Source organism: Podarcis gaigeae (assembly GCF_964106915.1).
Source record: "Podarcis gaigeae genome assembly, chromosome: 16".
In the NCBI taxonomy this organism is placed as follows: domain Eukaryota; kingdom Metazoa; phylum Chordata; class Lepidosauria; order Squamata; family Lacertidae; genus Podarcis; species Podarcis gaigeae.
In genome coordinates, this window is record NC_139693.1 from 42018468 (window position 1) to 42042712 (window position 24245).

At 43.6% G+C, this 24245-nt stretch overlaps 1 protein-coding gene across 1 annotated transcript in view; it reads right to left on the reverse strand.

Annotated features, from left to right (window-relative positions):
* SEZ6L (seizure related 6 homolog like) overlaps positions 1 to 24245 on the reverse strand; it is a 156880-nt gene that overhangs the window by 41189 nt on the left and 91446 nt on the right. Inside the window, 2 exon segments of the mRNA XM_083717849.1 lie at positions 9641 to 9774; positions 10742 to 11440. Coding sequence (XP_083573975.1) covers positions 9641 to 9774; positions 10742 to 11440 — 833 coding nt within the window.

Genomic DNA, 24245 nt, shown 5'->3' on the forward strand with positions numbered 1-24245 from the left:
TGGCAGCAAATTCCACTGTCGAACAGCTCTTAGTGTCAGGAAGTTCTTCCTAATGTTTAGGTGGAATCTTCTTTCTTGTAGTTTGGATCCATTGCTCCGTGTCCGCTTCTCTGGAGCAGCAGAAAACAACCTTTCTCCCTCCTCTATGTGACATCCTTTTATATATTTGAACATGGCTATCATATCACCCCTTAACCTCCTCTTCTCCAGGCTAAACATGCCCAGCTCCCTTAGCCGTTCCTCATAAGGCATCGTTTCCAGGCCTTTGACCATTTTGGTTGCCCTCCTCTGGACACGTTCCAGTTTGTCAGTGTCCTTCTTGAACTGTGGTGCCCAGAACTGGACACAGTACTCCAGGTGAGGTCTGACCAGAGCAGAATACAGTGGCACTATTACTTCCCTTGATCTAGATGCTATACTCCTATTGATGCAGCGCAGAATTGCATTGGCTTTTTTAGCTGCCGCGTCATACTGTTGGCTCATGTCAAGTTTGTGGTCAACCAAGACTCCTAGATCCTTTTCACATGTACTGCTCTCAAGCCAGGTGTCACCCATCTTGTATTTCTGCCTCTCATTTTTTTTGGCCCAAGTGCAATACTTTACATTTCTCCCTGTTAAAATTCATCTTGTTTGTTTTGGCCCAGTTCTCTAATCTGTCAAGGTCATTTTGAAGTGTGATCCTGTCCTCTGGGGTGTTAGCCACCCCTCCCAGTTTGGTGTCATCTGCAAATTTGATCAGGGTGCCCTTGAGTCCATCATCCAAGTCGTTGATAAAGATGTTGAATAAGACCGGGCCCAAGACAGTACCCTGTGGCACCCCACTAGTCACTCTTTTCCAGGATGAAGAGGAACCATTGATGAGCACCCTTTGGGTTCGGTCAGTCAGCCAGTTACAAATCCACTGAGTGGTAGCATAGTCAAGTCCGCATTTTACCAGCTTCTTTACAATATCATGGGGCGCCTTGTCAAATGCCTTGCTGAAATCAAGGTAGGCTACATCCACTGCGTTCCCTTCATCTACCAGGCTTGTAATTCTGTCAAAAAACGAGTTCAGGTTAGTCTGACATGATTTATTTTTCAGAAATCCATGCTGACTATTGGTGATCACAGCATTCCTTTCTAGGTGCTCACAGACTGTTTGCTTAATGATCTGCTCCAGAATCTTCCCTGGTATTGATGTCAGACTGACTGAGCGGTAATTATTTGGGTCCTCTCTTTTCCCCTTTTTGAAAATAGGGACAACATTTGCCCTCCTCCAGTCTGCCAGGACTTCGCCTGTTCTCCAGGAATTCTCAAAGATGACTGCCAGTGGTTCTGAGATCACATCTGCCAGTTCTTTTAATACTCTTGGATGCAGTTCATCTGGCCCTGAAGACTTGATTACATGTAAACTAGCCAAGTATTCTTGTACTATCTCCTTAGTTATTCTGGGCTGTGTTTCCTCTGCTGAATGATTTGCTCCAAATTCTTCAGGTCGGGCATTGTTTTCTGACTGCCAGGAATGAGAAACAAGCTATACTTATGTTTGTGGACACAGAAAAGGCTTTTGATAATATAACATGGGACTTTATGTTGAAAAATCTGGAGTGTATGGAAGTGGGAAATGAGTTCTTTAATGGGATAAAGGCAATTTATACAGAACAGAGAGCTAATTTGATTGTAAATAATGTGATAACAGAAGATATTAAAATATCTAAAGGAACAAGGTAGGGATGTCCGCTTTCACCATTGTTGTTTATAATGGTCCTGGAGGTCTTTCTTAATGTGATTTGACAAAATAAATTAATGAAAGGGATAACAGTTGGTCAGAATGAATATAAAGTTAAAGCCTTTGTTGATGATCTGGTAATAACGATTGAAGAACCAATAGTAAGTGTAAAAGAAGTATTAGAAGAGATCGAACAATTTGGGAAAGTGGCAGGGTTCAAATTAAATAAGAAGAAAACTAAAATAATTGCATGAAATATGGAGTTAAGTCCTATAGAAGCAATGCACTGACAAACAGAGATAGAGGTGGTTAAAAAGGTAAAATATTTAGGAATTTGGTTAACTCCTAAAAACATTGACTTATTTCAGAACAATTATATACCGGTCTGGAACGAGATAAGGAAAGATCTGGAGGTGTGCGGCAGAATGAAACTATCTTTCTGGGGTAGAATTTCTACGATAAAGATGAGCGTCCTTCCAAAGATGTTATTTTTATTTCAGACTATCCCCATAATAAAGGGGATAACAATTTTTAGAGAATGGCAAAGAATGATTTCAAAGTATATCTGGCAGGGAAAAAAGCTGAGAATTAAATTTAAGTTGTTAACAGATGTGAAGGAAAGAGGAGGCTTTGCCTTGCCAGATTGAAGTTATATTATGAAGCAGCATGTCTTTGCTGGTTGAAAGAATGGATAAAATTAGAAAATAAAGAACTATTGGACTTGGAAGGTTTTGATAACAGATTTGGATGGCACGCATACCTATGGTGTGAGAAAAAGAAAATCATAAAGGCTTTGGGAACCACATCTTCCAGAGTGTGCTAATAGAAAGTTCCACACTGGTTATCTCCGTTAGAAGTCATGAGTGTAAAGAAAATTAATATGAGAGGTGAATGGATTACTTATGGTGAATTGATAATTAAAGAAGGAGAGAAATGGAAATTAAAACCATATGAACAAGTTAAAGAATATGTCTATGATTGGTTGCATTATCTTCAGGTTAATGAAATGTTTAAAAAAGATGTTAAAGAAAGTGGCTATGTAGAAAAAGATTCTAAGTTTCAAATGGATATAATAAACAATGATTGTAAAATTCTGTCAAAAATGTATAAGATATTGTTGGAATGGCATACAAAAGATGAAAAAGTGAAATAGGTAATGATACAATGGGCCAGGGATTTTGGTATTAATATACAATTTGATGATTGGGGGAAATTATGGAAAGAAAATTTAAAATTTACTGCATGCACGGTGTTAAAGGAAAATGTGATGAAAATGTTTTATAGATGGTATATAACACCGGTAAAACTAGCAAAAATGTTTAAGACGTGTAACAAGTGTTGGAAATGTAAAGAAAAGGAAGGAACGTTTTATCATATGTGGTGGGACTGTAAGAAAGTGAAAAGTTTCTGGGGATATATAATGAGCTGAAAAAGAGGCTTTTCTTTTAGGGATCACAGGAAACGAGATAAGAAAAAAAGACTGTAATCTTTTCCAATATGCAGTTACAGCGGCAAGGATTTTACTGGCCCAGAAATGAATCATAGAATCATAGAGTTGGAAGAGACCCCAAGGGCCATCGAGTCCAACCCCCTGCCAAGCAGGAAACACCATCAGAGCACTCCTGACATATGGTTGTCAAGCCTCTGCTTCAAGACCTCCAAAGAAGGAGACTCCACCACACTCCTTGGCAGCAAATTCCACTGTCGAACAGCTCTTAGTGTCAGGAAGTTCTTCCTAATGTTTAGGTGGAATCTTCTTTCTTGTAGTTTGGATCCATTGCTCCGTGTCCGCTTCTCTGGAGCAGCAGAAAACAACCTTTCTCCCTCCTCTATGTGACATCCTTTTATATATTTGAACATGGCTATCATATCACCCCTTAACCTTCTCTTCTCCAGGCTAAACATGCCCAGCTCCCTTAGCCGTTCCTCATAAGGCATCGTTTCCAGGCCTTTGACCATTTTGGTTGCCCTCCTCTGGACACGTTCCAGTTTGTCAGTGTCCTTCTTGAACTGTGGTGCCCAGAACTGGACACAGCACTCCAGGTGAGGTCTGACCAGAGCAGAATACAGTGGCACTATTGCTTCCCTTGATCTAGATGCTATACTCCTATTGATGCAGCCCAGAATTGCATTGGCTTTTTTAGCTGCCGCGTCACACTGTTGGCTCATGTCAAGTTTGTGGTCAACCAAGACTCCTAGAATGGGAGGAAACAAGAGGAAATGGAAACAAGAGGAAATGCCAATGATTGAAGACTGGAGACTGAAACTAACAGACTATGCAGAACTGGACAAATTAGCTGGGAAAATAAGATATCTTAAGGACCAAAAATTCATCGAAGACTGGGGGAAATTTGTAGAATATCTGAAAAATATATGTGACGTTCAAACAACGTTAGTGGGATTTCAAGAAGCTCTGTGAAAGCTGAGATGTATTGTTAAGAAAAAAAAGAGTAGTGGGAGGGAAGATCAATGACAATGCTAAGAAAGGAATGCGTAACTAAGAGGTAGAGATGGAAGATTGACAGAGAAGCTGAGGGAAGTCCAAAAAGAGAGAATTTGTTTGTCAAAGATTGGATAAAATTGAATATTTGTGCTGTAAATCAATAAAAATTATATATATATATATATATATATATATATATATATATATACACACACACACACACATACATTCAAAAAATTCAAACCAGCTATATACTAAGGATCCACACACCAGCATCCTAGATAGCTGAGTAGGCTTGTTGAAACAAACATGTTCATAGCAGGTGCTGGAAAGAACACAGTGAAGGAGCCTGCCTGGTCTCAAGAGGCAGGGAGTTCCCAAGTATGGGTGTTGCCACATTCATAATTGATTCTTGCAGTTGCAGACCAGGTACTATGTGGCCCCTGAAAACCATGCCAGTTCCGCCTATCTGAGAAGTCGAGAGGCTTTTATGAGGCAAGGCAATCTTGCAGGCTGATAAGTTTATGTGTGTGTGCCAACCTCTATTTTATTGTTGTAGGTGTTTCTGGGATTCCTTAATCTTCCCAGCAGAGAGGTGGGTTACCCACCCTGCTGGTCTGTCAGTACACTAACATATTTTAAAACCCGGGGATGAGAGTTGCCTCCTGCCTGTCGGCTGAGCATTTCCCCATGAGAACCTAAGAAAAGCTCTTCTGGATCAAAGGCCCGTCACATCCAGCATCCTGTCCTCGCAGTGGCCAACCCTTCCTCATAGGGAACCTGCTCCACCCCCTTAATAATTTGGGAGGCCTTTTTCTGAACCATTCTGAATCCACTTTGCCCTCTCATAGCATAATGTTCATCAAAATCATCAAGTTTGCTGATGACACTACGGTGGTGGGGCTCATTTCAGGAGGGGATGAGTCCGCCTATCGGGACGAGGTGGAGCGGCTTTGTGCTTGGTGTGGAGAGAACAATCTGGCTCTTAATACGACTAAGACCAAGGAATTGGTGGTGGATTACAGGAAAAAAAAGGCGGACATTCAGCCCTTGTATATCAACGGGGAACGGGTGGAGAGGGTGGCGGAATTCAGGTTTTTGGGAGTGACTATCGATCAGGGCATGACTTGGAGCGCAAATACCACTGCTCTGGTGAAGAAGGCCCAGCAGAGAATTTATTTCCTCAGACTTTTAAAGAAGAACAATCTGAGTGAGAGACTGCTGGTGTCCTTCTACCGAGGCTCCATAGAGAGCATTCTCACATACTGTATTTGTGCCTGGTTCTCCAGCTGTACAGCTAGGAAGAGGAAGGTGCTCCAGAAGGTCATAACCACAGCCCAAAGGATTATTGGTCATCCCCTCCCATCTTTGGAAGAACTGTACGGTTCCCGTTGTCTTAGGAAAGCAAACAATATCCTGCAGGATGCATCTCACCCGGGACACAGTCTGTTTGTACTACTGCCTTCTGGCAGGAGATACAGAAACATCAAGTCAAGGACAAATAGACTGAAAAATAGTTTCTATCCAAGAGCTGTGGCCTTCTTAAATGCAGTAACTCGATACTGTGACCTGGGAGTTTGATGGGTGTGGGTGTGGGTGTGGCTGGAATGTGGTTTGTTTGGTTGTTGTTGTTGTTTTGTTTTTGTTGTTTTTAAGGGATGGCATCCAATTTCGTTGCACTTGTGCAATGTTGCACTTGTGTAATGACAATAAAGAATCTATCTATCTATCTATCTATCTATCTATCTATCTATCTATCTATCTATCTATCTATCTATAATGTTGCAAAATGTGGATTCCTCCAAGATGCCTTTGGAGGCGAGGTGAGTATACTTCAAATGCTGCTTCCCTGGAGCTTTGCATCGTCTCCTTCTGCTCTCCGTCGCTCTCCTAACTGCCCCTTGGTCTGGAACCCCCTTTTCCACAACTGGGCTGACATATTTGCTGAACTATCCATTATGAGCATTGTAACGGAGGTGAGCTCCCCGGCATCCCTGAGAGATGGCACTTTCTTGCCCCATCAACACACACAGTTTAATACTGGTGAGAGCCCAGCTCCTCATCCCTCTGAAGGGTCTCTCTGAAGCTCAAAGTGTTTAAAGAAAATTCTGTTTCGGGTTAGTCTGTAGCTAAGAAGATAAAAGGCAGAATGTACAGCAATTTTAACTCCCCTGAGGTGGTGGAGCCTCCCTTTGGTAACAGAGAGGTGAGAGGAGGGGTCAGCCAGCCTGCTTGAAATCCCTTTTTGCTTACAATAATTGGCTGCTCCAGACAGGAAGCTCATCTCCCAAGGAAAAAGAGTTATTCAAAAGCATGGAAGTGGCTTACAAACTGTGCGGCTGATACTTTCCCAGCTCAAATTGTTTTGCAAGATGGCCATTTGCAGATGGCATGGGGATTTGGGAGAGGAGGCTGCAAAGCGCAGGGCCTTGAAAATGTCTGAGTAATAATAACGAAGAGGGACAGACACAACCCACCAGGAAGGTCTCCTGCACAACTTCCTCCTCCAGTTCTGGGTTCACCACCTGGCTTGCAAAACTATTCAAATCCTACAAATCACAAACTTAGAAGGAACCTCAAAGGTCATCTAGCCCCAACCACCTGCTGCTGATTTACTACAAAGAATCAGAGTAAATAAGTCAGACTGCATTTTCCTGCCCCCCTCCCAACATAATAGTACTCCTCTTTGTCATCTTCTGAAGTCATTTGGACTGGTGTCCATTACTGCCTAGGGAACCATTACTGGTTCCATAGTTTAACTGGGTGCTGTGTGAGGAAGTCCTTCCCCCTGAATCTTCCAATATTCCACTTCCCTGGCTTTCCATGAGTTCTGGTGTCAGGAGAGAGAGAGAGTTTAGTGGTGGCTGCGCAATCCACTGCACCACCCCAGCCTCATTCGCTGGGGCTCCTGTCTCCATCTCCAGCTCTGGTGCCCCTCTCCCAGAGCAAATGCTGCCTTCCATAGATGCCCTCATCTGCCAGTGCTGAGGGCACCCTGGAAGTTTGTGGAATTGATACGTGGATGTCATGACCTGGGACCCAGGTGGATGTCATGGCCTACGACATGCACACCAATGTTCACACCTCTGTCCCAGAGTACATTCCTGATACACGATTGACCTCTGCCTGCTAAGTGCTGAGTCTGCATAAACACGTTCTCACAACCACAGCCACAAGGTATCTGTATTTTGCTGGCATTGCACCCATTGTAGGCCTTTCTTATCAGCTTCCAAAGCAGAGAAGAGCAAGCTAACCTTGAGGAGAAGAAATACTGGGAAATCTTCAATGATGGGAAACAGTAGATTCTCCTCACCCAGACAAGTCTGCATATAGCAGATAACAGAAAAGCAATATTTTGTATAAACTTTGCTTAAAGATACCTGTAGCCATAGTAATTAGGGGCAGGCTGTTCTGACCAATGAAATTTGTTTTAGGGGTCCACAAGCTGTCCATGCATTCTGTTATCCAATCATATTGCTGAAAAGGATTGTGCACAAGGTGATCACACATGTAAATATTATAAAAGTGTCTTGAAATTTGAATTCAAGATCTAGAATTTGGAGAATTCCTTTGGATCGGTTATTTTTGCTGCAGCCTGCAATAAATATGAACTCTTTCCATGGCGCTGCTGTCTTTATTTGGCTAAAGAGGACTGGCGTATTTCCAGACCCCCTTTGTAGAGTAACGGAATCACAGAACCTCTGTGCTCAGAGATCTGTGCTGGTTGCCCATCTGCTGCCAGGCCAAGTTCAGGGTGTTACCATTACATGTCCTCCAACATTTGTCTGATGAAAATAGGGCTGTCCTAGTCTGTAATTATATATATATATATATATATATATATATCCCTCCCATCTGACTGAGAGGCCCCAGCCGCTCTGGGCGGCTTCTAACATATATAAAAACATAATAAAACTATACAGGGCTGCCTTCAGATGCCTCCAGGATCAAATTAGAAACTGGGATGGCTTCTGTAAATCTAGGACTGTCCCTGGAAAACAGGGACACTTGGAGAGTCTGCCCTTAATATAAAGGTAAAGGGACCCCTGAGCATTAGGTCCAGTCGTGACCAACTCTGGGGTTGCGCCCTCATCTCTCTCTATAGGCCGAGGGAGCTGGCGTTTGTCCACAGACAGTTTCCGGGTCATGTGGCCAGCATGACTAAGCCGCTTCTGGCGAACCAGAGCAGCACACAGAAACGCCGTTTACCTTCCCGCCAGAGCGGTACCTATTTATCTATCTGCACTTTGATGTGCTTTCGAGCTGCTAGCAACGGGAGCTCACCCCGCCGTGGGGATTCAAACCTCCAACCTTCTGATCGGCAAGCCCTAGCCTCTGTGGTTTAACCCACAGCGCCACCTGCATCCCTGCCATTAATATACAATGCCCTTAAGAACTTGGGACCAGTTTACCTGCGAGATCACCTCACCCCATATACGATGCCTATTTGAATGCTTCAAACAGCAGAAGTGGCCCTGTTACAAAGGCTGCATAATCCCCATTTTACATTGGTAAGAATTTAATATTTTAGTGTGGCAACAACTTTCCTTTGGACATGTCTGATCATTCACGGCACTCTTTCAATGCCTGCTAAGAGCATTTTTGTTTAGACAAGCCTACCCACATGTTTAGCACGCTGACACAAGTTTTAATATGTTTTAGTTTATTGTTATTTTAATTTTTCAAAAGTCTTACATTGTTGTTATTAATTCTTCTTAGGAATCATTTTATTACTATCTTTTTAGTAAACTGCTTTTTTAAGCAATCCAGCAGTGTATAATTTTTATGAAATAAAAATGAAATAAATAAAAAAGTCCAATCCCCAATGGCAGCAGCATCTCCAGAGAATGCTGGGAGACACTCTCTGCCTGACCCTGGAGAGACCCTGTCAGTCCATGAGGACGAGACAGAGCGAGATGCACCGAGGGTCACACTCAGTAGATGGCAGCGTCCTACGTTCCATGTAGCTCAGTATTGCCCACACTGACTAGCAGCTGCTCTCCAGGGTTTCAGTCTGGCAGAACTGCATCCCTACTTGTACCTGAAGATGCTGGGGATTGAATCTGGGACCTTCCACACTCTAAGCAGGTGCTGTACCACTCGGCTATTCCTCCCTCCCCTCTGCATTTTTTCTGTGCATCTGCTCCAACTGCCCCTACTAACCAGGCACAATGGGTATTTTTTACGATGTATGTACACTGTTTAGATCTATATTACATGTTAGTTTTCCAAATAAAATTAATTTCAACAATGGTGGTGATAAAGGAAAGGCACTCTGCACATGATCAGAGGCACTCTGCTTAAGCATTGCTGCTTTGCATGGCTCAGAGCTTACACAGAAAGCAAGACTTGAGGGCTCCAGCTCAAACTGAGCACAGACCAGCTTTGACATTTGGGTCCAGGTTAGCCTAGGCAGGTGGGGGCTCGCACACTCACACCCACACCCTGATGTAGGCTAGGGCTGGGCTGCCTCCCTCTTGCATGCCTACCTGCAGTTCCACCCCATATCCAGTGTAGACAGTCACATTGTAGGTGCATTCCAGGAAACGGTTCCATGGCAGAGGTGGGTAGTCGGTTGAGTCTATGTATCCTTCCGGCTCGTAAAAATTCACGCCGCAGAGAACTGGAAGGAAACTCCATGTTAATCATAGACTGACCTACCCCATAAAATCCATAACCAAATGTCCACTAAAGTCTAGGGTATAACCAACCAGGCACTAATTCCTCTTAAAAGATTCATTTGTTTGTTGTCAATTGTTGTCAGGGCTAATGCCCTCCATATAAACTTTACAATGCTTACTAAAAAATTAAGTAAAAGCATAATGTGCTTTGGGGGGAAAATGGGTTGGAGGCCTTGTTATTCCCCTCCCATCTAAGAGCCATACCACTCTACCCAGTTCTGGGAGTGGGTTGGGACAGTTAAATGCCAAAAGTAAAGGAGTGTTTAGTGGTGGGGAGGAGTCCATTTGGGATGGCAGGGCTGAGAAGGAGAAAGAGGCAGTGGTTTGCTTGGGACCCTTCCATGTTGTGGGACAGAACAGAAACCAACATCTGGAGGTCCACAGATTCCCCATCCCTGGCTGACGCTGACTGGCAGTGGCCCTCAAGGGTCTCAGGCAGAGGGTCTTTCCCAGACCTATGCAAAGCTGCTCCCATTTGCTTTCTGCAAGCAAAGCAATTATTCTGCTGATGCTCTGTGGCCTCTGTCAAATGAACATGGTTCCTCTCTTCATGCCTCTACCCTTCTGCCTTTGCCCTCCCCATCTGCTGTCCCAAAGACAAACGGCCGTTTAGCAAATGCACTGACCATCTGGCAAGTCAGCTGTCTCCCACTGCCCCGCAAATTTGTGATAAAGCAGCAGCTGTGACCACCCCAACTCTCAGAAGAGGGGCGGGTAACATGGTGCCCACTGGAGGTTGTTGGCCCTCAAGTTCTATCATCTCTGAGGCAGAGGAATTTGGTAACGAGGGGGCACAGGCAGCGCCTGGAATGACTTTGGCTAACACCACTTTCCCTCCCTGCTGACTTCTTGTGTGCAAACCCAGCATTTCTGTCACAATGACATCATTGCAGAAGTAAGATGTCTTACTTGGAGTTTGCTCAGTGGTGATCACAGTGGGGGTGATGATGGTGGGTGTGGTTGTGTCTCGGACCTCCTTGGAAAAAGGCCCCCTCTTCGTTTCATCCTCTGGGCTCTGGACCGGAATCTGGGCTTCGCCCTCTGGAAAGGCAGCCACAAGCAGCTCTGTGGCTTTGGGGCCGTGAGAGAAGGTCTGTGGGATTGTCGGCTGCATTGTAAATGGTGAGATTTGAAACAGGGAGTGACTGGTCACTTCACGGCTTCCTTTCCTGCTGCCCCATGAGGTCTGCTCTGGCGTCGTGGGCTTCTCCTTGTGAACTGTAGCCATCATGTCATTGTTGTCCCCCCAAGTGTGCAAGTGGTCTCTGGAAAGGGATGCCCTCGATGTTGGCAGGCTGGGCTCGGCAGCAGATGTGGTGGTTCTGAGTTTCTGATGTTTCCTGGCTGTGTTTCCTTGCTTAGAAGAGGATGGCTTCTTCTTGGAAGGTTGGATGTGTCTCGTGTTGGTGTAAGGGGGAGCTGTCAGTTTTGGGGACTCACCCATCTTATTCATTGGGAAAGCAAAGATGTCCTCTGTTGACAGAATGAGACTCTCAGGGGTAGGGTATCTTGACTCCATGTTCTCTCTTAGCAGTGTGTTGTTGGTGAACTCATCCGAGTGGTGTGGGGATGCCTTCAAAGAGTCCCTCTCCAATCCAGAGTTTATGCCTGTAACAGAAGGTCCAGAGAAAGAGACTTAAAAGCTCTGGCGTGCATTAGGTACATTTGCATTGAAGGGGGTTGGACTAGTTGCCCCTTGGGGTCTTGGCAGAGGCCAGGAACACTTTGCTCATCTCATAGGATCATAGACTAGTAGAGTTGGAAGGGACCCCAAGGGTCAACCAGTCTAGCCCTCTGCAATGCAGGAACAACAGAGTCTTTCCTCCCCAGGTAAAGGTGGCTTTCTTCCAGACCTCTTGGCATCTGTAGCATTCCCAGCTTCAATGCAGCTTTGTCAGCCTGGGGCCCTGCAGCTGTTTTAAGAGCACAACTCTCATCAGCCCTAACATCCTCTGCCTGAGTTGGTTGGGGCTGGTGGCAACTGCAGGCCAAAACATTCAGAGAGAAAAGGCTACTCTAATGCCTCCAAAAGATGGTGGGCAATGGCTTTCACTCAAGATCTGAATGTAGCCCCACATGCTGAACCTACTCAAGTTAAGCAAGACAGTTGACTTGGAAACTACCAGTAAGCTATGTCAAATCTCAGGTGCTTGCATCAAAACCCAGAGATCTTTAAAAGCTCTTTCTCTGTATACAGATAGTGGGCATTTATTTCAATGTGAAAATAATAATAATTTATGTGCTTGGTAGGAAAGCACAGTATCCTCTTGGGTCAGGAAAACTTTGCCATCCAGCACCAGCACCTGATCAGGAAACTGGCTGTGCAGGACTTGCTGTAGTGATGCAATGATCCTAAACAGGACTAGATGGCCGCAAGGTGTCATTGCCTCTTAGTCAATGGCTGTCTGCTTGGAACTGGTCCCAGGAAGGACATCTGAAGGCAGCCCTGTTTAGGGAAGTTTTTAATGTTTGAAGTTTTATTCTGTTTTAGTCCTCTGATGGTAGCCACCCAGAATGTCTGGGGAATAAATAAAATCATCATCATCATCATCTTTGCTCAGTCAGATTTTCCATGTCTGGCATACTAATGGGTAATTTATTTGCTGTCTTAAAAAAAGCCCCTTCACCTGTGGTTTCACTTGGGGTTGAGGAGAAGTGCCACCTTCAAAAAGCAAACACAGAACCGCCACATGCACACACCAATCCACAGATACGACAAATCCCCTCCTGCATTTCAAGCCTCTCGTTTCACCTCAACCCAAAGCAAAGAAGCCCACTTGCTTTCACAGAAAATCTTAAATTGAGTGAGATTTGGCCAGAGTGGGTTTAGCACTCTTCCCATGTACATGCCATCAGACCAGAATGGCTAAATGGTTGTTTGTGCTCTTCCTCTACAGTTTTAATGCTTTTGCTTGAGCTGCTATGGCAAATTGTTTTCCATAAAAGAGGCTTTAGAAGTCACCTCTGTGGAGCACAGTGGGTGGAAAGAGAGCCCAGTGCCCCTCTTAGCTGCACTGCCTTTGGTACAGAGAGGAAGCCAATAATAAAGAGCAGCAGTGACAATGGCAGGCTGATGAGAAAAGTGGCATTCTGCTGCCTTGCTGCCATAGCTCTCTTTCAGTGCTAAGGAAACTCTGGAAGGTCAGGGAAGTGTGCGTGGGTGATGGGGCTGCTGGCATTTTTGCAGTTCTGAATGGGCTCCTGGGTTCCAAGAGCAATCTCCATGCTGGGTGCCTGCACCAACCTACGCACCACGTCAGAAAGCCCACGCTAATGTTGCCAGGGGGTGCATCCAAGTGGAATCCCCCTAACCGAGCAATGCTCTCAAGGGAAAGCGACTGCAGGAACCCACTTGATGAAATAATTTCTGAGCTGGTTAAAATGGAAAAAACAAGGGAACTTGAATGTGTGCAAATAAAGAAACTTTCCTTTTGAACCCTTTCAGACTCCTGTACCTCCTTCACCTTATCACATTCCTTTATCTTTGAAAGGAGGCAGAACAGGAGGGAGATGAATGAGCATGCAAGGCAGGAAAAGACTGCCTTCAAAATGACACTCCCCACCTTGTGGCTTTGAGCTGTCTGTGCTCCGGTTTGGTGGGAACAATCATCTTTCTCCACCCCCCCTTGATTTCTTTTTTAAAATATCAATTCCACCAAATATTGGGCTGAGGCTCTTGATTTCTTAAGTAAATCAGTTGAATTGTTTAATCAAATTAGTTAATGCTCTCTAGGCCTAAACTCAGGACAGCACACTGAAAGGCAAATGTTCTTTCATTGCTGCAGACTTGGTGATTAAACTTTGAGAAAGGATAAAACATACATTGCAGGGTTTGCTGGGTAGTGATGATCAGTTTTGGTGAGGCATGGCACCCCCCCACCCCCAGTAAAACACCTCATCCTCTGGAGCTTGTGGAGAAATTTCACTGTCCTGTCCCCCCCCCCCCCACACTTTGGCCAAATGGATTTTATGGTAAGGAGATGACATTAAATAAATGCCAGTCTCTTGTCAGGCCCTCAAACAAGAAGCAAGCAGATGCTGCTGCTCCTCCTCTTCTAACTTGCCTTCAGAGCTGTGTTATGGCAAGGGCGAGGACCATTTGGGCTGGTGGTCACCGGCTGGAGTAAGTAGAGTGTCTGTGCCAGAACCACCTTTGGCTTCTCCTTGCCATCCTTGGCCAGCAATCAATGGATTTGGGAAGTTTCCTGAATGTAATAAGTTATTGAAACCCACGTTGGAAACCTGTGAAATCCATACATTGTGTCAGTTCATTGATTGGTGCTTTTTTGTTTGATGTTTTGAATATAATTTATTCTCACTGTAAAATAATTGATGGCCAGGGAACATTTGGTGTTGCCCTGAGAAAGCAGCAAGGAATTGTTGAGTACCCAGGATGTAGGGGACCCAAGCATCAGATCTTGCTGGGTGTTGGTGTCACTGGCAGGCAGCAGAAGCATTTCTTGGCTGAGTATGAAAACCTCAGCGCCTGTGTGGTCTAGACCTTTTCCAAAGCTGCAGGTGCTCCAGCTCTCCCCACTGGAAACAGAAGGAAGAGGTTGCCATTTCTTTGATAAAAGCGGCTTTATCTCATTAGTCTTAAGAACTAAATCATAATCTTGTTGCAATTAATTACATAAACACCAGGCAAGGATGGGAGTGATAATCAGGAAGGTAGGAAATGCTGATGGAATTGGCAGATTCCCTGCAAGGCAGTAAGCTGAAGGATTTGTGGTGCATTAACAAACATGCAGAGAATTGCCAAAATCTGGTGGAAGGGGGAAAAATTATCTCTCTGAAATTTGCAAGATGGAGACATTTCTGTGGCCAGCAGAAGTGTCTAGGAGCTTTGCAATTGCTAATCCTGCTCATTCTAGCATACCCACAATTTGAGGTGGGGGATAAATTCATTTGACAAATTTGTACTTCCCGAATAAATAGGTAAACAGAAATGCCTGTTTCTGTTGTGGGTCTCCAAACTGCCCAAATGCCTTGTCGATCCAAAGGATGCAGACAAATATGCCTGTGTAAGAGGAAAGTGTTCTGGTGAAAATAATGCACAGAAATGAATTGCATTAAGGAAAACTGAAATGTCTATATACACAAAATGTGTCCAGATGCTTATGTGAACTCTTCTTTGAAAAAAATTGCCTGAATTAGGCCAATGGCTCATCCTGTTTTCACAGCGGTCACCCAGATGCTTGTAGGAATCCCACAAGCAGGACCTGGGCACAAGAGTCGTCTTTCCTCCTGAGGTTTCCAACAGCTGGCATTCAGAGGCATTGCTGAGATCAGCTGTGGTGGTGTAGAACATGGTGCCCGTGCAATTTCCAACCTGATAGGCAGAATTTCAGTGGCAAGAACAGAGAAATGCCCACTGGTGTGTGTGTCATTCCTAATGACTGGGTAATGGGTAAGGAGCCCATCACAGTGAAGGATGGAGAGGCAGTCTTTTGCTGCTGTTGATCCTCTTGGATTTTCTAGATGGCTCCACTCAGGAGCACTGTGAGGAATGAGCTCTGGAAAGCCATTAGCCTGAAATTGAGCTATTTCCTAGGAATGCAAGAAGCTGTTAAGGGAAATAAATGGCTCCTTTCACTAGTTTTCTTTCAGTAAATGGCTCAGCCAAAGAAATAGGCAGCTCCTGCTGCATTCGACCAAAACTGATGATGGGAGATGGCAGCTCTGGGTCTAGCAGGAGGGGAAGCTAGAGGGAGTTGGGAGAAGCCACCTCCTCACCCCATGCCAAAAAAGTCCTCCCTACTACTTTCCAGATGGACTGGTTTCCCTCCTCTTGGGGTACAATGGCTGGATCAGGCCAAAGGGGGCCTATCTAGTCCACAATTCTGTTCTCACAGTAGCCAGCGATGCAAAGCTTGTCACCAACATCACGAGCAAAAGGCCACTAGTCCTGGTCTTCCTCAGAGCAGACCCATTGAAAGGAATGGGCACCTTTGGTCCATTTATTTCAATGGCTCAGCCTCTGGGTCAAATTAGCATTGGATACCACCCAATACAGAGTCATCATGACTGATAGGAACTGATAGCCTCCTCCTCAGATTGGCCTAATCACATTTTAAAGCCATCTGTGTTGGGGGCCATCCTTACATCATGCGCCACAGTAACTCAGAAGTGCAGGTGCAGTGCTAAGAGCAAAGAAACCTTGATTCTGTGTCCACCTCCCACCTCTGCGCAGGGTCTATCATGGAGGAATCTTGCAAGGACAGAGCCAGACTACATTTCTCCAGCAAATCCAGCAGAGGGGAATCCTTCGCTCCCTCTGCTCCTGAGGCAGCCAAACAGTCCTTACCCTTAGGATGTTTCTCTGAATCTTTCATCAGAATTGCTTTGCCGCCATTTCTGCCAAGTTGTCGTAGTCCTGCTCTCTGGAGTGACCAAGAAGTCTGCTCCATCTTCTGTCTAACAGTCTGCAGGGACGCCTTGCTTTTGAGGTGAGCGTGGTCATGCTGGGGCTATCCAAAGTATCTGTAGGGCACCAGGTTTGCAAAGGCTGCATTAAATAATCACCTCAATATTTGGAGTTAACATGCAACTTGGAAGCTTAGCCAAGTCAGGTTACTCATGAGCCAGGTCCAGGGTTCCAGTAATAATTTACAAAGCCCTGAACAACCTAGGTCCCAGGTACCTCAGGGATCACCTGAACCCTTGCATGCATCCCAGCTTGATCATTAAGATCAGCCGCAGGAGCATTGCTGGTTGTTCCCTGAGTTGGTGAGGCTCACTCAATAACTATCAGAAACTGAGCCTGAAGTGTCATCGGCCCAGTCCTGTGGAACTCTTTCCCACTGGAGATTCAGTGTGCACCTTCTATGCCAACTTTTAAATGTCTGCTGAAAACTTTTCTCTTCCCCCAGGCCTACACAGGAAATTAAGAGCACATCCTTCCACAATGGTTAACTGGTGTCATGTTTTTATTGCTATAACCCCTTTCCCCCATATAGACACAGTGGTGTAAAAATATTGAAATAAATAAATAGGGCACTGGTGGAGGAGCACACTGTACCCAGGATGTAATTACACCAAGACTCTGAGCTTGGAAAACAATAAAGCTAAGTTTGTTAAAGGAAATACAGTGCATGCTTGATAGGAAAGATCTTATTACAGTCCAACTAGGGTAGAGCCTAGGCCTGCTCTTTATTCTCAGCAGGAGAGACACAGAAAGGCATCTCCTCTCCTGGATCTCTTAGGGTGGGAGGTTGGGGGAAGAGGGGGAAATTCCCAGGGGAGGGCTCTGAGGGTTCACCCTCCTTTGTGTGGAACAAGGGTTAAGATACAATTTTGATAGAGGGCTTTGTATTTTCTTTCACTTTTCTTCCTTTCTATTTTCTCTTTTCTTTTTAGTTTTGCTCTTTTTAAATTTAGATTAGGTTTGCTTTTATTAAATTTTATGCTGAATTTTTTAAATAAAATTGATCGAACATTGGGGGAGGGGCAAATATGTCTTCTCTCCCAAGGTGAGCAAGGAGGAGGAAGGCATGGAAATGAGGTCAGCAGCAGTTCCTCTCTCTAGCTATACCCATCCATGCAGACACATCAAGCTACACGGCAAACCGAGTTGCATCCCAACACAACCACTGTTTCTGTACCTACTGCCATTCACTCTGAGTGTATTAACACTAATTGTGCAGCACTGAAGTGCACCAAAGTGTTGGAAGGAGATAGAATAACACAATAAAGAAAGAAAACTTTTTCTCCCCCTTTGCTTACCTCAGCCTGCGAGGTTTGTTTGCTATGTGCATTAAAGTCATTTTCAAAATCCTTTAATGAACTAATTTATGAGAAAGGAAGGGGGATTAAAATTTATTTCTGAAGAGCAGTGTGTTCCCCCCACCTACCCACTCAGTGGAGGTAAAAACGCTTCCCAAGATTGTTATTTAAAATGGTTGTTGCCATTTAAAATAATATGACTAATTTCTCATTAGATCCTTTGCTAGAAAGCACTGGAATGAGCCGCCTCTTCAACAAGGCATGAAATGCCTTCTTCCGGAGGCGGCGCGAAACAGCAATGGCGGTCCTCTTTGCGCTGTGAAGAGGGGCTCCGCGAAAAAGGGTCGTCCGCTACGGCAAAGCGGAGACCCATTAAGAAAAACCGCAGGCAGAGTGAGCCTGCGGCCGTGGGACTCGGCGGGCGCCTGGAGCCCCCCCAGAAGCGGGGAAGGAGCCTCGTAAGAGGCTCCGGAACGTGAAAGGGGGAGCGGCGCTGTGAGTTCATCGCTCTTTTCGTGGAAGCAAAGCCGCGCTGCTGCTGCTGATGAGCGCTGACCTTTCTTCTTGAAATTATCGGAATTGGAGCAACATACCCGTGAGTAAGGGTCCTAAATTTTCTAACTAAACTGAAGAAATTCGGCCGAAAGCGGGAGGCGAGTAACAGGAAGTCCGTCTCCCGACTCTGCTAATTAGATCAAAGCAAGGGCTCGGAAACGAGCTGAAGTACTTAAAAAGGGATTGTAAAAGTGGAACAAAGGGTGCATTGAGAGACTCTGTATTTTGAAGATAAAAAGGAAAGAACTGTGGATTGTATAGACTTTTATTCTTTAGAACTGCTCTCCAATTTTTGGGCTAAACGGGGCTGAAAGAGATAACCCCGTCATCGGGCTGCCAGCGCATAGAAAAAGAACTGTCAAACTGCTGTCAAACTGATGACATTGTTGCAGAGATCGAAATTGTTGCATAGACTGAGATACTAACATTAAACATTGTTGCATGGACCTGTATCGATACTTTATGGCTGGATTTTAAGAGATTAGAAGTTCTGGAAACCTTCCTTTTGTGTTTGGGAATTACAAAACTCAATATGGGGAATTGAGGAACTTCAATGGCGGAAAATAGTTCCTTTCTTTTTTGAAGCTTTGAAATACTCCCCCTATAGGACTGTGGAAATATAGTTGCATGGGAACTGAGCTTTATTGAAACTTTTTGTGGTTCTTTTTATTTATATTTGGGACTTGTTTTTCCCATGGGACAAAAGACCATTTGACCTTGAACAGAGGCAGGTGTGGAATGAGCGGCACAGGGAGAACAAGAGCAGCTAAAGCTAAAGATAAAGAAAAAGAGAAAAAATCTGGGCAACTTTTGCAAACAACTCTAACTCATCACCGCAGATCATCTGTCCCAACTGTGCTGACAGCACAGGAGGTGGAACTAGTGCAGCCTGCTGCAGAAGACATGGCAACTGGAGGATCTGAAACAGTTTTAAAACAAATTTTGGAACAATTGGCAGTTTTAAACCAAAAAGTGGACAATCAAACATCAAAGATTGACCAAGCTACATCCTCTATTGGCAAATTAACTGAACAGGTTTCGCAGCACACTCAGGCAATTGAGAAATTGCAAGGAGCTACGGCAGAAAACTTTAAACTAGCTGTGGAAGCCAATCAAAAAGCAGAACAGGCGAACTTAAAGGTGGAGGAAATTAAAGGAGAGGTAAGACCTTTGAGAAGGCAGGTAGGGGAACAACAAGCCTACCTGGCATTGGTTGAATTGAAAAGTAAAGATAGTAATCTCAGGATAAGGGCTATCCCGGAATTGGAACAAAATAATTTAGAGGGATTTTTGACACTTGTGTTCTCCAAATTCTGGGGAATTGAGGAAGAAAAGGACTTTAAAATTGTGACAGCCTTTAGACTGGGAAAATCAGTAAAGAAAGACAAGCCCAGAGACTGTTTGGTTGCTCTGAGATCAAGAGAAGAAAGGGATAAGATACTAGGCCTACATTTTAAGAAATCTTTGGAGGTAGAAGGTAAAAGGGCCGAAATTTACAGAGATATACCCAAATATCTCTTGGAACTTAGGTCTACCTATATAGATTTGACCAAATTGTTGAGACACAACGGAATCCCTTACAGGTGGGAGTTTCCACAAGGACTTTCATTTACTTACAAAGGAAGGAAAATAAAGATTAAATCACCTGAAGACCAGCAGAAGTTCCTACACGACCACGAGGAGGACCTGCAAAAAGGAGCTGCAGCTTCTTGGCCTCCACCACCACCGGGACCATCTCCAAGAGTTATACCACCAGGACCAGGACCAGCATTACCTCCCCCGGGATCGGGAGGAAGCTTAGATACCCCATTGTAGAACCCGTCAATTGATTCAGGATGTCTCTACAGCTTCTTAGTTGGAACATAAATGGCGGAAACTCCCCGGAAAAAAGAAGGAAAGTCTTTTACATTTTGAAAAAGGAACAATTGGACGTTATCTGCCTACAGGAAACACATGTGACAAGGCTCCATAGAAAAGTGTTAATTAACAAAAGACTAGGCCAAGAATTTATTTCTTCAGACAAAGTTAAGAAGAGAGGAGTGGTGATTTACGCAAAGGAGAGCCTGTCACCGAAATTTTTATTTAAAGATGAATATGGCCGAATTTTGGCGATTGAAATACAGACGCAAGGAGAAAAAATTTTGATATTAGGAATATATGCTCCAAATGAGGGAAAGTCGGAATTCTTCAGGAAGCTGCATGAGACTATGCTGGATTATTTGGACTATAGTAACATCATTATGCTAGGTGATATGAATGGGGTTGTGTCTGTAAATATGGATAAGTCACAAAGTGCCAACATATCGAAAGATGGCAGACTACCCAAAACTTTTTTTGAAATGACAGACAATATGGACTTAGTAGACATTTGGAGGGTTAAGAACCCCCTAGGGAAAGAAGGGACTTTCTTTTCTGAAGCTCATCTGACATGGACATGAATCGACCAAATCTGGACAACTAGAGGACTGGCACCTAAGACTAGAAAAGTGGAAATCTGCCCAAAAACCTGCTCCGACCATAATGCCTTGTAAGTGGAATTGAGACTAAATACAACCGGATCCTTTAGATGGAAAATGAATGACACTATTCTAAGAGATCAGGAGATTGTTAAGAAGGCCCAAAAAACTCTAAAGGACTATTTTGAGATAAACTTGAATACTACTGTGGAAAAAAGAACAATCTGGGACGCAAGTAAGGCAGTCATGAGAGGGTTTCTAATACAACAAAACACGATTAAGAAAAGGCTCTGGAATGAAAAGAAGGAGAAGATATTGGAGAGAATAAGAGAAGGTGAGAAAAAATTAAGATCTAGGCCTAAGTCGAAGGATGTGTTAAGAGAAGTGAAATTCTTCCAGGCGCAATACTCAAAACTGATAAACCAAGAGGTGGAATGGAAAATTAAACAAATGAAACAAAGATCCTTCGAATCGGCGAATAAGTGTGGGAAACTGCTAGCTTGGCAGTTGAAAAAGAGACAAAAGCTTAATACGGTTACAAATCTAGAGATTGAAGGGAGAATGGTTCAGAAACCCGAGGAAATCAGAAAGTGCTTCCAGAGGTACTTCAAAGAACTTTATACACAAGGGCCGCAAAAAGCCTCAGAGGTGGATCAATTTTTAAAAACTAATGGATTACAAAAAATACCCCTGGAAATGAGAACAAACCTGAACTGTAATATTACACAGCAAGAAATTGAAAGTGCCATTCAAAATCTTCAACTTGGCAAGTCCCCAGGCCCGGACGGCTTAACCTCCAAATATTATAAAGTTTTAAAGGACTATTTGATACAACCTTTGATGGAGGTTTGCAACCAGATAATGGAGGGAGGGAGGGCACCGGAAACGTGGAAAGAAGCTTTCATCACATTGGTACCTAAATCAGAGACTGAAAAGACCCAACTTAAGAACTACCGCCCCATCTCACTCCTAAATGTGGATTACAAACTTTTTGCAGATATTTTGGCAAATAGACTTAAAAAAGTACTAAATGAAGTGATTCACAAAGACCAGGCTGGCTTTCTCCCTGGTAGGCATTTGTTTGACAACACAAGAAACATTATTGACATTTTGGAACTTCTACAAACAAATCTGAATACCAGAGCGGTTTTGATCTTTGTTGATGCAGAGAAGGCCTTTGATAATATTTCTTGGATGTTTATGAAGAAAAATTTGGAAGGGATGGGAGTGGGGCGGGGGTTCGAAAATGGTATAGAAGCAATCTACACAGAACAAAAAGCTAAATTGATAGTAAACAATGTGGTGACAGAGGAGTTTAAAATTGAAAAAGGGACACGCCAGGGGTGCCCCCTATCCCCCCTATTGTTTATTTCGGTCCTGGAGGTGTTGCTAAATATGATTAGAAAGGACCGGTTGGTTCGGGGAATTGAGGTCGGAGTGAAACAATATAAATTGAAAGCATTTGCAGATGACTTGGTATTAACACTTCAGGAACCAGTCTCCAGCACTAAAAGAGTGTTAGAATTAATTTCTGATTTTGGTCGGGTGGCGGGGTTTAAGTTAAATAAGCAAAAAACCAAGGTTTTAGCAAAAAATTTGACAGTTATAGAAACAGATGAGTTCTCTAAAGAAACGGAGCTGAATGTGGTTAAAAAAGTAAAATACCTAGGGGTGTACTTGACCTCCAAAAATTTGAAATTGTTTAAAGATAATTATGAGAAATGCTGGTCAGAAATCAAAAGAGACTTGGATATATGGTCAAGACTGAAACTTTCCTTGTTAGGCCGAATAGCTGCTGTAAAGATGAATGTATTGCCGAAAATGTTATTTTTGTTTCAGGCCCTACAGATCGTGGACAAGGTGGAATGTTTTGGAAAGTGGCAGAAGGATATTTCTAAGTTTGTTTGGCAGGGCAAAAAGCCCCGAATAAAGTTTAAAATATTAACTGATGCGAAAGAAAGAGGGGGATTTGCCCTGCCAGACTTGAGGCTATATTATGAATCTGCAGCCTTCTGCTGGTTGAAAGATTGGATTTTATTGGAGAACACTGATGTCCTGGATCTGGAAGGGTTTGACAATGCGTTTGGGTGGCATGCATATTTGTGGTATGACAAGGTTAAAGTGCACAAATTGTTTAAAAACCATATTGTCAGAAGAGCAATTTGGAGGGTCTGGATAAAATACAAAGACTTATTGGAGAGTAAAACTCCGAGGTGGCTCTCACCGGTGGAGGCCAAGGCTCGTAAGAGACCCAACATGGAGGCCCATTGGCCTAAATACTGGGAAATAATTGAAAAAACTGGAGACAATTGGAGGTTGCTAAGTTTGGAGAAATTGAAAACTAAGGTACGAGATTGGTTGCACTATGCGCAAATTCAAGAGGTATTTAAAATAGATAAAAAAGTTGGATTCCAGGTGGAAAAATCGAAACTAGAGACTGAATTGTTAGAGCCAAAAAGTAAACTACTTTCGAGAATGTATAACTTGCTGCTTAAGTGGAATACACAGGATGAGACAGTCAAATCCGCTATGATAAAATGGGCTCAGGATGTGGGGCATAACATTATGTTTGCAGACTGGGAAAGGTTATGGAACACCGGTTTGAAATTCACGGCATGTACTGCCTTGAAGGAAAATATCATGAAAATGGTATACCGGTGGTACATGACCCCAGTCAAGTTAGCCAAGATATATCATCTGTCTGACAACAAATGTTGGAAATGTGGAGAGGCGGAAGGGACATTTTTCCATCTCTGGTGGACCTGCCCGAAAGTGAAGGCCTTCTGGGAAATGATCCATAATGAACTAAAAAAGGTATTGAGATTTACCTTACCTAAAAAACCAGAGGCCTTCCTTCTGGGCATGGTGGACCAGAGAGTGCTTAAGAAGGACAGAACCTTTTTTATGTATGCTACCACAGCAGCAAGGATCCTGATTGCAAAATATTGGAAGATACAAGATTTACCCACGCTGGAGGAATGGCAATCGCAGTTGATGGACTATATGGAACTGGCTGAAATGACTGGCAGAATCCGAGACGCGGGAGAAGAAACAACTGAGGAGGATTGGGAAAAGTTTAAGGACTATTTGAAAAAACACTATAAGTTGTATGAATGTTAAAAAAAAAAAAAATGCACCTTTCAGGAAATTCTAGCTTCAGCAAATGTAAGTTATTGGAATGAAAATTAAGACACAAGAATTCAGAGGTAAAATAATGAAACAACTTTATTGTGTTTAATATAAAACATATAAGAATTGAGTGACAGTAAAATTGAAAATAGGGAACATGATAAAATGGAAGTTACAATAAGTTTTGAAATAAGTTAACAAACTGCTGATGCCTTATAAGACAGAGAACGCAGGGTTCGGAGGATGTGAGGAAGTCCTATAGGTTAGATGGAAAAAGAATATGGAAATTTGTTATTTATATTTCTCTTTCATATAACCACTCTTTATTCTTTTTTCTGTATTTCTGTATCTTTAAAAAAGCAATAAAAAAATGTATAAAAAAAAAAAAAAAACAAGGCATGAAATGGAAAATGTAGCACCACGAGCCCATAATAAGATCCATTCAAACCCCTTAATTTCCTAAAGACACTCTTGTTGGTTGACTCTGCGGGATGAAGTTGGTTCATATTGAAGCCAGAAAGAGTGGCTCCCCCATTTGCCACCCCCCC